Consider the following 15,826-nt stretch of genomic DNA (forward strand, 5'->3'; position numbering starts at 1 on the left):
TGAATATGAGGACACAGCTCTTTGTATTAGCATCAGTATGGTCATATGCTTTTGATAATATCATATTTCTGAAATAAAATGCCTGCGGTTTTGTTATTTTGTAAGAGGAAAATTGGATGGGGCCATAATGCTCCATCTTTGTCCGTTTTAATTGCACCGGTGGTCGTTTGGCCTTTGACCCACGGGGTCGTGAGTTACGCTGACATCTGCTTATGAAAAAAAACCAAGATTGATATCGGACACTCAATATCTGTGGGGCACTTAAAAATATATAATAATAATAATAATAATAATAATAATAATAATACGAACTTAATAAAGTGTGCATTTAAAATAAGTGATAGGCTAAACAAGACGACGGTCGCGTTGTGACAGACCGAATGATATCGAAGATTCGTCTATGAAGACCATAATTTCCTAAAATAACAAGAAGAAAAAAAATCCTGCCTGAAATACAATCCTCCTGCTCTCACGAAGGAATGTGAGCCAGTGTAATTGTAATAGAACACAGTAAACAACCAATAATAATAATAATAATAAAAAATCTTAGTTACTAATTTAGTCGTGTTTACTTTTTCTCTTGTGTTTATATGTAATGTATTAATAGCACATGAGAGCCATTAAGCATACTAAGCTTTTAACGATTTGTTAGTTGATAGTTTTAGGTGAAATAAGACTTGGATGGTACTACCATAAAAATAATAAAATCGTCTGACTGAGTAGGAAAATCGTGTAGAAATTTAAGTAGATAATAATAATAACAATAACATTCTTATATATATATATATATTTTTTTTTTTGGTCAGAAAGTCTTTACTGAGTTTACCGCTGTTTTACCCGCTGATTTTATTGTGCGTGTGTGTGTGTGTGTGTGTGTGTGTGTGTGTGTTCTTCTCTGCTACGTTGATAATGACATGCATATAATGTCTATAATATCACTAATTTGCATGGTAAAAACAGATGATTTTGCAAGGGTTATTATTAGTTGTGTTGAAATTAACGACACAAACATACTGATGAGAGATTTATTGTCTCCACAGAAACTGCATTGTTATTAAATAAAAGAGCATATTTGTATGTCATGAACGTTTTAACAATAAGTTTATAATACTTTAAATTAGGCTATATATCCTAACGTAAGCTATTTCTACTGCTTCTTTGGAAAAGTCAAGACACTTTTATTTAACCTGCAAATTATTTTATTTATTAATAACTGATGCATACAAAGCATTTCTTCGAATAGACTGTTACTTCATTTGCGTTTTATATTAATTAACTTGGGTAAAAATGCGAAACTGTAAGGTTTTATGATTGCATATGTTGCTCAGCGATTTGCATATCAGTTAGCCTATACTAGGATTTATTTAGTTATTTTAAATAAATCTGGTGTATTCGTTTAAATAAAAAGTATGATTACAAAGCTACAACATGACAAAACGCGTGACAATAATCTGTTACTATGAATAGTCAATAATCATCTCATAAATTCAAACATGGTAATGCGAAGATAACATTTACATACTCAAATAGAAACCTGGCTATTTAAACAATTATGAATCTACAGGCTACATTAATTTAAGAAATACACCTTTGAATTATCTGTAATTATGTGAAGCTACGTGGACGCATCATCTTAATACAGACATACAGAGAAATGTGTTTTACTTTAATAGACCAGTATTCAGATCAGATATTTTCATATGCATAATAGTGCATATTTGAGTGGATTATTTTCATGATTTGCATTATTTAATTAACCGTCATACAAAAAACGAGTAAATGCGTGGAAATATCACTTTTGTGAATTGGTTCAGATAAACGTAATATCTCTTTAGTGATACCGTCGTGGTAAAAAAAGAGAGGCTATCTTGAATAACACGTGAATTCTGTTTTCAGTTTATATTAATCGCTTTATTAAAATCAAAATGCAGTGTTAATTTGCGCACTGTTTTAATATAAAGATATGCGTCTTCAAAGCCTCATTAGAATTTTGCATGAGAAAATTCTATAAATATTTCAAAACTTTTTAAACTAAAGATTACCAGGTCCTAATGGTTCTCACAATTTCTGCATCATGTTAAAACTCCCAAATATGGCCTCAATAATGAGTCCTGAAGATTGAATCTTCGTATCTTCAGATATAGGCTATACGGCACCCGTGAGGAGGTTGCTGTGTGGCGTTTCTTAGTTAATCTGAAGCCAATAAAAGGTACATGTGCCTGTGTGTCATCCATGAAACGTGAGAGCACATATATACAGAGAGTCAGGCTCTATACATATTTGATGGACCATCTCCAAATATGTAAACTTATAAGAGAACGTCTCCAGCACCTTTCTATCCATCGCTACAAACCTATAACTTGCCTACAAAAAAAAAGAAAGAAAGAAAGATGTTCACTGTGAATAAAGTCACATCGAAACACGTTTGTGATATTGTTTACTGAGGAAGAAGGTATAATGAGATCTCCGGCTGCAACCTCTGCGCGCTTCTCGCCATCACCAACACGTGCAGGTTATATTTTAACAGATATGCTGGAATGAAATAGCCCCATTACAGCATTGTAAGTGTGTGTACCGGACGGCTGACAGAATTGCAAACATGTAGGCTAGTTTAGCGTCATACGCCACGGAGAAGGTGACCGAGCGGCCGCGCACCTTGAATAAGACGAGAAGAGCGAAAAGAACGGAGCCCAGAAATGTGTGAACTGGCTTCTTTATTCAGTCCCTTTTCCTTTGCACTGGCGCTGGCTTCCCTTTTAAAGCCAAGATCTCCACCTCTTAATTGATTTTCTCATAATTAACTCTGCTCATCGATTTCACCCTCAGCGGAGATTCAGCCCGTGTGGCGGCGGACACTGACGGCCATGCTGGGGCCGCGTGATGGTATTAATACAACGTCGTTATCAAGAATATGCCGCCAAACAAATATCGACCATATTGATTACAAAGCTTCCCAAAGGAGTAAATACCATGTCCAGATTCTCCACAAGTCAAGAGACAAGACAGAAGCTCGCGCGCTTATACACACACAGCCGCGCACAGCTGGCCTCCAAAAATAAAGCAAATGTTAATACCAATGCATTAAACCATGACAATAACAAAGCCATTTATTAACGGGTTTTGATACATTTTAACCTCGACTTTGCAAACGTTCGTCAAAAACTGCAAAATGAAGCCGTGCAATTTGGCCTATTAACATTAGCATTCGGTGACACCCAAACTAAAGGTAAACTTTAAAGGTAAAACAATTATAAAGCGTTGTCCTTTCACAACCGTAGAGTTTATATTCCTCCACCATAGCTAAAGGCTTCGTATTTAGTCTACACTCGATTTACAAAAAAAAACAAAAAAAACAGCTTGACAGAAGCTTTGCTTCATTCATGGCAGAAAGCTGTGTTTATCAGCACGCGACAGATCAGAACATCGCAGGATGTTCGCAGGAACACGTACATGACCGTAAAACACGAGGGCATGCATATTTCACAGGGCGATCTCCGCTTTTCAAATCAAATATTCCCGCGATGCCCTGCGCCAATTACAGCATGCAGAACAGCGCGTGCAAACACTTCGCAGGAACATGCAGAGAAACACGAGTACCGACACAGAGAGAGAGGGTTGTCCCATGAATTCATTTCTATCTAATCAATAAAAAGAAAACAGCGATCCGAGCAAGAAATCATTAGAGGCGATAACCCTGTCCGCCTCTCCTGCTCGCTGTGTGCGGGACGGGTTTAAATGAGAAAGGACAACTTTAGAGTTAATCGTTTTCATGGAATATAACTCACAGAAACGGCAGAAAGTACAAACAAATATACATTAGGGAGGAACAAATAGAGAGAGCGAGTGAAGGGTAGAAGGATGACGTCATGGTATGGAAAGGTTACACATACGCAAAAGAATACATTTATGAAGCTGTCAGTTTGTTTACACATTACCAGCGTTTCCATCGATGCACGCGGCAGTCTCTCACTCGCGCGAGCTGCTCGGACACAGCAAAACACTGGGGAGAGAGGCCAGCTATTTTGGGGGTGGTTTGTGGGGGGAACAGAAAAGGGATCGGGTGAGGAGCCTGAATTTGAAATTAGGGGCGAAAGGTGAGGGGGTCGGTCGAGTGGAGGGCGTGTGCTCGTGTGTCTCACTGCCCCGCTCTACCTCTAGCGGTTTCCATGACTACACGTTGATCGCCAGTGTCGAGAAAGGCGCAAAAGCACATTTGTTATGGGTGAGAAATGAGAGAAAAGAAGCAAACATGTTTAGAGTGTAGACTTTAATCTTCATTTCCCCTTCTTCGTCTGATTACTTCAGTATGTGCTTTGCGTAGGTTTGACTAGGATAGATCAAACATATAGCTGCCATCTACTGGTGAAACGACTAAATTGCACACAAAACGTGGTGAAGTCTCGGAGTAGGCTTCTCTCCAATAATAATGTGCTCTTAGCAAAATTAGCATAGACGTACAGTTTCATTTACACCCTGTAATTATTTATTAAGTTGTATTTACAGCTGTTTAATGCATTTTCTCAATATCAATATCAACGTCAATTGACACACACCTCCATGTTTCAGCACCACGGAGAGAGCCCTAACTAAATAACATAATAATATTAATTTCCCCACCTCGTTCTGACCTAAAATATGTTTTGATTATGACTAAATGGATAAAGCAACAACAATAATACTGCAAAACCAATCCCAGTTCAAGAGAAATGTTTGGTGTCGCTGTTGGGTTGGTAGAAGTTCCAACCTTCTGATTCAGCAATATTTAAACACAGGGAATGTATATTTAGTCCAGCGAGCAGCTTCTTTTAAGAAAAAAGAAATATGAGCATCTAAATTATCTAAAAATAATACTTTAAAATCAGTGTGCTCCACACTTAATTTCATGTGATCCTTTAATCCACAAGAGGGGATATTTATATATATAAATAAAATATCTGGTACGTGAATTATATTCTATACAGTATTCTGTACTACATGGTATAATTAATGTGTTAGTGATTATGGGTGCAGGTGCATAACGTTAATTAAACTAAGAACACGAATGAACTGGAAAAAATAGCAATGCTTACAAGAATCCACCAAAGGGATTTTGCCACAACATTCCCAGAAGGAATTCCACAACTGAAATTAAACATCTTTTAGCACACAGTATCAGAAAGACACTATTTTTTTCTGACAGGACTTTATTAAGAATTATATAGTTATGTAAATGACACATAACAAAACAATATCAAGTAATATCATTTTAAACAAAAACATGAAAACACAAAAGCGTTCAATGTTCCACTCCCAATTCACTTATATCAGTGACATGTCAGGACTGTTCCAAACTGAATTACCACTACATACTACTGAACTTTTATCTTCTTTGTCATAGGAGTACAAATATAACAAAAGGGTCAACACATGCTTGCTTTATAAGAACACAATAACCCAGAAACATGACCAGAGAGGTTAGTCTGGTTGTGTGTCAAATCAGTGGTCATCTAATTAACTAACATTTTTTTCTATCAACATTTTACAAAGGCATCTGAAGGCCTTGATAATCCAGAACCTTGTTTCTGAGACAAATAACAGTAACTGAGTTGTAGGGACACATGTAGTCGCAGAGTGGTGTACACTGTAGAAAGTCTTTGCTGTAAAATGCAGAGTTAATCTCTGTTCCAACTTGTGGCATTGCCTGATCCTCAATACATCTTCAAATTTGGCAGCTTTGATAGATTTGTTCCAGTCAGGTAGTGTATAAAGGATTTCCAAAGTCATCTAAGTTGACTCTCATAAGCAGTACAACAGAGCACTCTGGAGCAGTTAAGTTATACAACATATTAAACGGTCCAATGGTGGAAGTCTACATTTGGTCATCTGAAGCATTGTTACCAGCTCCAAACTCTTAAGAAGTTATTATTCAATCTTTCAAAACCTTTTCAAACAGGAGATATATAAAAATAAAAAAAAAACTACATAATCTTTTTGTTAACTATGCATTTGAATGTTTATTAATCATTGATTTGCACATCCTTTTGGGTTACATATTTGTTGTGTATTCCCATCATTCCTATCTTTTATCAAAGAGGTTATTTTACATTTCCCAAACAAAGCTAAACACATAACTTGAATTCAATGGTTCATTGTATGTCATCACATTTGGAAACAGATTCTATCCACATACCACCTGTGACAGACTAAGTAGAACAGATGCAGAACCTCCTACTTTTGTTTTCTATGGGTGTGTGTTTGTCCATGTTTAAACTGACCTGCAGTGGAGAGAGAGAGCCAGCCCTATACTTGAACCTAACCTCTGAACAGTCAAGAATCATTTTTCCTTTAGATACAGTCAGTGTCCAACAAAACGGCTGCCCAGTTTAATCTAGACTCTTCCAACAGGCTCTCCTTCCCAGTGTCGCCAGCACTCAATGGGCAATGAAATGAAAAGGCAAAACATCTTCATCCATCATAGCTGAAGGTCCTGAGTGAAACGGACATTTTTCAGGGCCTGTGAGGGAAACATGATACACATTACGTAATATATATGGGAACAAAATATACTTTAAAATCCAAAGTTTGTGGGATTTAAACTGGGTTCCCTCAGGGGCCGCAAGGTGTTGCTAAGGGGTTCAGGGAATTTTATTTGGGCTGCCAAAGCTAATGTAACTAATAACCTAACTACCATTAACTAAAGGTAATAATTAAAGGAATTTTAATGTATTTACAGAATGTGTTTGTAATAATATTATATAATATTGATAATATTTATGTACCTTACTGTCTCGTTAAAACTGATTTGAAATGATATTTATTGTGAAAAGGGCTATCCAAATAAATACAATTATTTATTTTTTTTGAAAAGTTGAAATAAATTAAAATATAAATAGATAGCAGTTTAGTTTAAGCTAAAGTAAAAAATTACAAATAAATAAATTCATAAATATAATTAAAAAAAACAACAACAAAAACAAAGCCAAACAGAAATATTAAATATATCATAAGCACATAACAAAACTACTAAAACAAACTAAAATAACTGAAATGATAAAAATAAAAGCTAATTCAAAATATTAATAAACACTATAACAGTATATAGATAATATTAAAATAAATAACGCTTTCTCACATGGTAGAAAAGGGGACAAGATAAAGAATGTTAATGCCCCCTGGTGGTTATATGTTACTATAGTGGCAAGAGAGGGAGTATATATAAAATTCAACCCTAAAAAAAATAAAAGTCTACCTTAATGTATGATCATTATCAGACCACATGAATAAATAAAAAGTAATAAATAAATACATAAACACACAAATTCAAATGCATAAAGTACTTACAAACTTTGTGTTCCCCAGTTTGTCCTATTATGTGTCTGGCCTCTGAGCAACACCTCCCTGCCATCCTCATAGTCATCCTGATCCACACTGACAAGCAGCCGGACCCCCTCCTGTCCCGCTGCCCTTTTCAAAGAGTCTGTGATGAAGACTCCTTTCAGTGCCTCAAGCAGCGCCCCGCTTAGATAGTCTGCCCAGAAGGCATCCAGGTTGGCAAGTTCCGAGAACTTGATATCACAAACAATAGAGCCCAGATCCCGGGTACGGAGCAGCATGCTCGCTCGGCTGAACAGTTCAAATTGCCTCTCCAACGGCTGCGGCTTGTCTGATGAAACTCCTCCACGAAGGGCCGACTCGTGCTCTGAATACTCCGCACGCACACGCAGCCGGACATCTGAGAGCATAAGAGTGTTGGAGACAGAGAAAGAGAGGAGGGTGGGATGAAGGATGAAGGGTAACATGCAAAGGGGCATAGACAATCATGAGGGTATGGAGATGGATTTGTGAAGAGTCAGTGTGAAGGGTTTTTTTGCAGCAAGGATGGAGAGAAACAAGAAAAACAGTAGCAGGAGGAAAGGGGAAGAACACGAGACATGAAACAGATCAGTGGGGGGGGGGTCAAAATGAGAGCAAAAAGTACAATGATAATGAGACTTGACATTCAGTTTATATCAAAAAATTGGTTGAAAAATAACTAAGAATTGCACTGATTCATATACATTTGCTTAAAATAAGTTCCTGCCCTGTTTAAATTTTGATTGGTCTGTTACGGACAAAGCATATTAAACCAGAAGACACAAAAGTCAAACTCCTTCTGATACAGCATCAGCTCTATGGTCTACAGATCTACTGGATAACTGAGGTCAACATCCTCAAAATTGTTTAAGGTTGAGATTTTGGAGTCAATCGACCCTGATTTTTCACTTGTAGTCAGTGAGGCTACGAGTGAAACCAGTAGGCTGATTCAGGTTTTGCACTTGAGATTGGATAAATTCATCATGAGGTGGCTTTCAAATTATTTGCAGGCACACAGGGACTTGGAAACAAGCTGGTAAAGTCCAACATGTTTACTGAACATTGCACTTGTATCACAAAGACGAGGGAGATTTTAAAGCACATTATCTGAGGCCATTCGGAAAGTTCAGGTGGACTGAAAGCACCTCAAGCAAAATCCAGAGATGGGCTCACATTTGAGTTTCAGGAGACAGATCTGGTGATATTTATGGTTTGATATGTGGATCCGAATTCTGTAGGTGTCATTATTAACGGACAGATTTATGCAGGTTGGCTTTACCAAACAGTGGAGGTAGAACTGATGTCATGCAACAGCACAGGGAACAGAGACGGCAACATACGATTGGAGTATACATACTGAACCAGAGCTTCGCAGTGATGTCATTTCCTTTCATGTCATTAGCTCAGAGGTCAGAGGAGGAAGTGGACCCATCAATCTTCAGAACATTGCTGCAACACAAATCCAACCTTCCTACAACCAAAGCTCCAACACAAACTCCACCTTTTTGCATGTTGGGACTTTTACAAAGCAACAGTGAATATGAAAAAGTAGCCATTAATGTAGGGAGTAAGTGACTGAGTGACACTTTTTATTCATTTGTGAGAATAAATATAACATTGTTTAAATGCTTGAATATACTGCATTTATGGATTGCTTGTGAACAGCAGCACTTTAGGAATGATAATTTTGTCTTAAGGGGCTTTCGCACCGCATAGTTCTAGGAACTAGCCAGCAGGGTAGATCCTAGAGAACCAATTTCTCCCTCGGGCCATTTTCGGCAGCAGGAACTCTGAAGCGGCCGACAGCAATGGCTTTTTATAACGGAGATGGAGATGGAGATGTAAATGCACAATTTACGCAATTGCAAGAGAAAAAAGTTGGACTAAGAGACACATTTTTTTATGACAACTTGCAGTGTTACATATCATCGAAGCTGAGAAAAGAACACAACACTGCAAACAGGTAAATGCCATTATCGCTGTTTGTTCGTGGAGTAAATATGTTTACATGGCTTTTTAAAAATGCCGGGTGGCCGCTGTTTCGCGTGTGTTTGGCCAATCAGCGTACACTTACGTCACTGATAGTTCCTATAGAACTGTTTTAGACCCTGCTCTGAAGTAGGAGCTAAAACCATTCCTAGTTCCTGCAGTGCAAACACGCCAAAAAGTGGGTAGTTCCACAATTAGTTCAGGTACTATGAAAAGGTTCCCGCTGTGCGAAAGGCCCTTTAGTTATTCATAAAGTGACTGGAACTAAATACTCGACCGTAAACTTTCCCTTCATTATATAATCAATTCAGGTAAACAGTATAGGACTTTGCTAGTAAATATAATGATTCGCACCGGCAGCAGGAACTCTGAAGCGGCCGACAGCAATGGCTTTTTATAACGGAATTGGAGATGGAGATGTAAATGCACAATTTACGCAATTGCAAGAGAAAAAAGTTGGACTAAGAGACACATTTTTTTATGACAACTTGCAGTGTTACATATCATCGAAGCTGAGAAAAGAACACAACACTGCAAACAGGTAAATGCCATTATCGCTGTTTGTTCGTGGAGTAAATATGTTTACATGGCTTTTTAAAAATGCCGGGTGGCCGCTGTTTCGCGTGTGTTTGGCCAATCAGCGTACACTTACGTCACTGATAGTTCCTATAGAACTGTTTTAGACCCTGCTCTGAAGTAGGAGCTAAAACCATTCCTAGTTCCTGCAGTGCAAACACGCCAAAAAGTGGGTAGTTCCACAATTAGTTCAGGTACTATGAAAAGGTTCCCGCTGTGCGAAAGGCCCTTTAGTTATTCATAAAGTGACTGGAACTAAATACTCGACCGTAAACTTTCCCTTCATTATATAATCAATTCAGGTAAACAGTATAGGACTTTGCTAGTAAATATAATGACATATAATTACATATACACTAAAGTAAGATTTTTTATTAGGAAATACTTTTATTCTGTAATGATGTATTAAATTGATCAAAAGTGACACACTTTACATTGTTACAAATATTAAGCAGCTGTTTTCAACACTGATAATTAGAAATGTTTCCTAATCACCAAATTAGCATATTAGATAAAGGATCATGTGACACTAAAGACTGGAGTAATGGCTGCTGAAAATTCAGCATGCCATCATAGGAATAAATTACATTTTAAAATACATTAAAATAGAAAAACAGTTGTTTTAAATTGAAATATGTCACAATATTATTGTTTTGCCTTGGTGCGCATAAGAGACTTCCTTCGAAAACATAAAAAAAAGGTTTTTGACCAATACTGTAATAACAACATTTTTGTGATGGACAGTACATTGCTACTAATGCTTTAGCAATGTAATGCTTTCTTTTACCATGCCAAAAAGCTTCTTGAATCATACTTTGTGTAATGTAACTTTTGATTATTATAATTTAAAAACAACCATTCACACAATGGTCTTTACTAAAATATACTGTTCAAAGATTTGCCATTTCAGATGCAGACCAAAATGTAACACTTGACAATGAAACCAGCCAAAACAAGGCTTTAAATTTAGACTGATATTGTGGCTATAACCAGACAGGAACAACATTACTCAAGTTTTAAAGGTGCCATAGAATGCATTGATTCTCTGATATCTACATAGAAGGTATGTGCCTTAGGTAGGGGCAAAAAAATCTCCAGAAACGGTTTTACACGTCCATTTACAACCCTAGGATTTGTCCCTAGAATGAAATGGTCTGTTTTTACCTTATTTGGCAGGGTCATGAATAATAATGTTGAGCTCTGCTCTGATTGGTTGTTTCACAGTGCGGCTCAATGTTGAGCTCTGCTCTGATTGGATGTTTCTCAGTGCGGCTCATTTCAGTAGCTCACACAGCAAGAATGAAACTGCATTCGAATGCATGATCGAATTTTACTTTCACTTTCAAGATTTGCGATCACACATGCTGTGTAAACTACAGCGGCAGTACTTACCACACATTTTACAAGATCAGATGCTTGTCAGGGATGCTCAGGATCTGTAAATCATTCGCCATCATCCTCAGTCATCTCTCCTTACTCTGTTTATGTGGTAAGTGAAATCTTATGTACTGTAATGTAACAGGCTACTGCTAGCAAGCAGCTAACCATGTCCCTTTAGTGGCTCGCGTTTTTTTATTAGAACAAGTTATTTGTTTTCCGTGCCTTTCTGAATACAGACACCAACCCAACCCATCCCTGCACATCACATCCCCTGCACAGCCTGGAACATAACATTTATTTCCATGATCTGCCATTTTTGCTATTATCCGCATTTGTTTCTTCACAATACCTGCAGAACTTCTGATGATTCGGCTGTGCAGGTTCGGCTGGCGGCTGGCATAGAACATGGGCGGGTATATGCAAATGTTGGGGGCGTAACTATTAGTGATCACGACTGTAACGGCACAGTCGGTGTTATGTTCTGATTCGCCTGTTTTTCAGTGGTCTTTTGCATGCACAAGATTTACATAAGGAGGAGGAAACAATGGTGTTTGAGGCTCATGGTATGTCATTTCCATGTACAGAACTGTTATTATTCAACTATGCCAAGGTAAAAACAGTTTTCCATTCTATGGCACCTTTAAATTTAAAAGATCATGTTGGTCTGCCCAACAATGTTCTCAAATATAATTTGTAACGCAGGTTGGAAAGCAGACTCGAAACACAAATCTTCTTTAACGTTCTTTTAAACACAGCACACATTTACAGAGCACTTTTAGTTCCATTAAACAAACATTATCAGAGCTCCTCACATAAACTAATACAGGACATTGTTTTTTCTCAGCTTCCAGTTTCAGTACACAGAAGGTACCCATAATAAGCGGTACAGTGGAGGTTTTTCTGTCAATATATTTAATGCCCCCCTTGTAAGCATTACTTTTTTTTGTGCATCCCAGAGCATTTCAGAAAAATAACATGTATTCACAAATATTCAGATATTTCATGTAAAAAATGTTGCAAATTTCTTCTTACAAACAAACAATAATTATTTTTTTACAAATCAAATAAAAATGTCGTGCGTCATTTTATGGGGTGTTGCTCCATGCGAAGAGCTTCCACACTTATTTCGATCCCTCTTTCCTTGATTGTTTTTTTTTTCTTTCATTCTCTCCTTCTCTTAGTATGTGAGGATGGCCAACTTGTTTTTGTTCCTGACACTTGAGTCAGTATGTTTTTCAACTGTGGACATAGAGAAAGGAGAGGAAGAGAGAGAGAGAGAAACAAGCAGTTTTGGATGAATGTTGTTGCAACAGTTTTGCTGTGTCTTATTTTTTGGTCAAGCAGGCAAAGTTCATATGCATAATCTCTTGTCTTTGTGTAAAAGCAACATTTTCTAATTCATTACTACGGAGACTGCAGGATCAAACCTCTTTGGTCAAGAATGAGCTTATCAGACTACTATTTTACTAACTTTACAACCAGTGTCTACTTCAATGTTACAAAAATCAAAACACTAGCAGAATTTAATTGAATAAATTAAGGTATCTGTTAAATTTAAACTAAAAGTTCCAATGCTGAAAACTTAAACACAAATACAAAACACTGGGATGGGTCTAAACAAGAACTGTTGGGTCATTTTCCTCAGAACTGCTCCAGCAAAGGTTCACAGAGGATGATTTTTCAAGGATAAATCATTGCAAAACTGAGCTTTGGGGCTGAGTTTGGTCAACAACTGTAGTTTTTTGAATGGTTTGTTTTTGAACATAGATTGCGCTGAAAATAGAGTCATGTAACGTAATGTTGCATTACAAGCAAATTAACAGGACACTCCCAGGAATTTCCAAGGAATTTTTCCATGAATTCTTTTTTTCATGAGTCAGTTCTGTGAAACACTGAGGCCAACAACCCCTCCAAAGAGGATTGTGTTCCTATTTTTTCCCAAATTAAGTTAATAGTTTAGCACATGTAATTGGGAAGTGGACAGCAACAACTGAAAACTGACATTTGAACAGAGTATTAGATTCGCCCCTCCGCCTATGCGAGTTAGGAAGGGGGTTCTTTACCTTAGGACATGGACCAGGCGCGTGAGTTAAAGCACACACGTCTTGACTGTGTGTGATCGGACAGAGTGGACAGCACACACTTGTTTTTGTTGTGAGCTCTGTCTGTTTCACTCTATCCATTCTCCTGCTTTTTCTACTCAATGTTGAGTCAACCTGCCAAGATCAAATGCGGAGTCAACACAGCAAACAGCATGTTCAGCTAGTTCAGGTGTAAAACAAAGGTGAAAGTTCATAGGTCAATCATGGCACAGCAGGACTGTAATGTTGGAAATTGTATGACAGAATCTGAATAACAAACATCTCCAGGGTGGATCTTGTAGTCAACAGAAGTCATTCAAATTTACCATATAAGATTGAAGCTTGATTTATGAATGTTTTATAGGTCAAAAAAGCTCACAGTGCAGTGTAACCTAAAGTTTAAGGGACTGGTGAAGTAAGATAGGGCACAAAGGATTCTCATCTCACTAAACAAAAGGTCAGTGCAGAAAGTAGATTAGCTTTGGCTGCATCAAAGCTCAGTTACAGAAGAGAGAGCATTGTAGTCCACTCTCCCGGGTTCAGGAAACAGTCCTCCATAAAATGCACTGCACACACTCTAATATTTGGTTTGAACTGTTCTGGAACAGTGTTGTAAATACAACTTAACCACTGATTTCTAGTTGTGTCCACTTTTGGAAGGCCAAACAAAGTAGTTTCGCTTTCACAACGAAACACAGTGTTTCCACGACATGGCGGCAGCGGCAACAATACTACAGCGAGAATCAAAGTTACGCCTTCTGTCTTTGCGTAAACATTTGGGCGGTGTTATGCAAATCTTCCCACACAGTGACGTAGACATGTGGGGGCGTGTTTAAACAAGGCGTTTTAGGAGGGTGTGGACGAGTTTTAACTTCTATAAAGAATATCTCTTTGGGTTTGAGACTTTAGTCTTTGCAACTTTAGGGATCGTATCTATTCACAAACAGCGTGTAACACTCCAAAGAGAAAGGAAAACTTGAAAACGCATATGACCCCTTTAAATAAGAAGTGGAGTGACAATAGTCAGTGTTTTAGTAGACATGAGACACTGGGACATACAGGCTGATGCAGCTCAGTCTCAGTGGCTCAATATTCAATAATCTCTTCACAGAAATTTCATTCAGACACACCACAGGAGTTAATCACACTGAAAACTGCTTAACCAAAGGAAAATGAAAAGGGATAGAGAAGTTGATGAAAAATGTGACAGAGATAAAAACAAAGAATGTGAGTGTACTTTTCTCTCTAAAAATCGAACCATGAAGGAAGCAGGAGAATTTAAGCAAGTCTAAAGCACAACTTAAACATAAATGATGATCACAACTACAAAGAGGTACACCATCTGTAAACAAATCTTAGCTATACAATATTGTTTGTTTCTGATGAGAAAAGAATATATGTTAACCATTAAGCAGTATTGGGCTGCACCAAATTACCATATTACTTTTGATTGATAAGAGTAGCTGCTACTGGCACACTGTAGTAAGTACATAAGTAAGACTATGTTTAAAAAAGAAAACTTTAGATTTCCTCAGTGCCTTTAACAAAAGTTAAATGCTTTAAGTAGATGACATGAATATGCAAAGAAATAAGCAGCTTCATTTGAGGGTTTAAGAGTCCCTGCGGTGCACATAATGAGGAACATTACCAGAGCCATGCAGTATTTGTACAGGCAGGTCAATAAGCATTTGTAACAATAGAGGAAAACTGACTAGTGCCAAGCATCTGAGGTGAACAAAGAGCGTGTCAAGAGTCTGAATTACACATGTCTGAAAAAACAAAATGGCACCCTCCCATCCTGTGTGGATTCGTGAATAAGGCTGGATGCAGATATTTGAGTGTATAGTGAGTGTAACAACAACTCTTCTATGTTTTTATATGTTTATCCTAAAATAATAGATTAGAACAGTTAAAATAATAGATTAAATATCTTCTGAATTCCATCCATCTTATCACATTGATTTCCCTGATTTTCATTCATGTTTTTATAAGTGTGAGGTTTAGTGTGTGGCTCATGCATCAGACAGATATTTTGAAAGAATCCACACATTATTAGAACACATTTGAACAGTGAAAATCAGATTTATCTATCTATAAATTAGGGCTGGGCGATATGGGCAAAAATTCATATCTTGGTATTTTTTGGCCGATTTGCGATATACGATATATATCTTAGTATTTTTGTATTTGGATTTTAAAAAAATCTGTATTTTATATATATATATATATATACAGTGGGTACGGAAAGTATTCAGACCCCCTTAAATTTTTCACTCTTTGTTATATTGCAGCCATTTGCTAAAATCATTTAAGTTAATTTTTTTTCCTCATTAATGTACACACAGCACCCCATATTGACAGAAAAACACAGAATTGTTGACATTTTTGCAGATTTATTACAAAAGAAAAACTGAAATATCACATGGTCCTAAGTATTCAGACCCTTTGCTGTGACACTCATATATTTA

General features: G+C 37.2%; 1 protein-coding gene and 1 long non-coding RNA gene across 4 annotated transcripts in view; both read right to left on the minus strand.

The window, feature by feature from the left end:
* Positions 1-5,221: 5,221 nt before the first annotated feature.
* LOC107671190 (DNA-binding death effector domain-containing protein 2-like) overlaps positions 5,222-15,826 on the minus strand; it is a 20,707-nt gene continuing 10,102 nt past the window's right edge. For all 3 annotated transcript variants that reach the window (XM_016464078.1, XM_016464076.1, XM_016464077.1), the window contains exons 6-7: positions 7,321-7,711; positions 5,222-6,493 (exon numbers count right to left, since the gene is read on the minus strand). In XM_016464078.1, the coding sequence (XP_016319564.1) occupies positions 6,487-6,493; positions 7,321-7,711 (398 nt within the window). In that variant the 3' untranslated portion in view covers positions 5,222-6,486. The remainder of the gene's footprint in view (positions 6,494-7,320; positions 7,712-15,826) is intronic.
* LOC107671191 (uncharacterized) lies at positions 12,421-13,956 on the minus strand. Its single transcript, XR_001632165.1, has 2 exons — positions 13,341-13,956; positions 12,421-12,516 (listed from the first exon to the last, which is right to left on the minus strand). It is a non-coding gene; the product is annotated as an uncharacterized LOC107671191 (long non-coding RNA).

The sequence above is a fragment of the Sinocyclocheilus anshuiensis genome, unplaced genomic scaffold, assembly GCF_001515605.1.
Source record: "Sinocyclocheilus anshuiensis isolate Anshui unplaced genomic scaffold, SAMN03320099.WGS_v1.1 scaffold1286, whole genome shotgun sequence".
In the NCBI taxonomy this organism is placed as follows: domain Eukaryota; kingdom Metazoa; phylum Chordata; class Actinopteri; order Cypriniformes; family Cyprinidae; genus Sinocyclocheilus; species Sinocyclocheilus anshuiensis.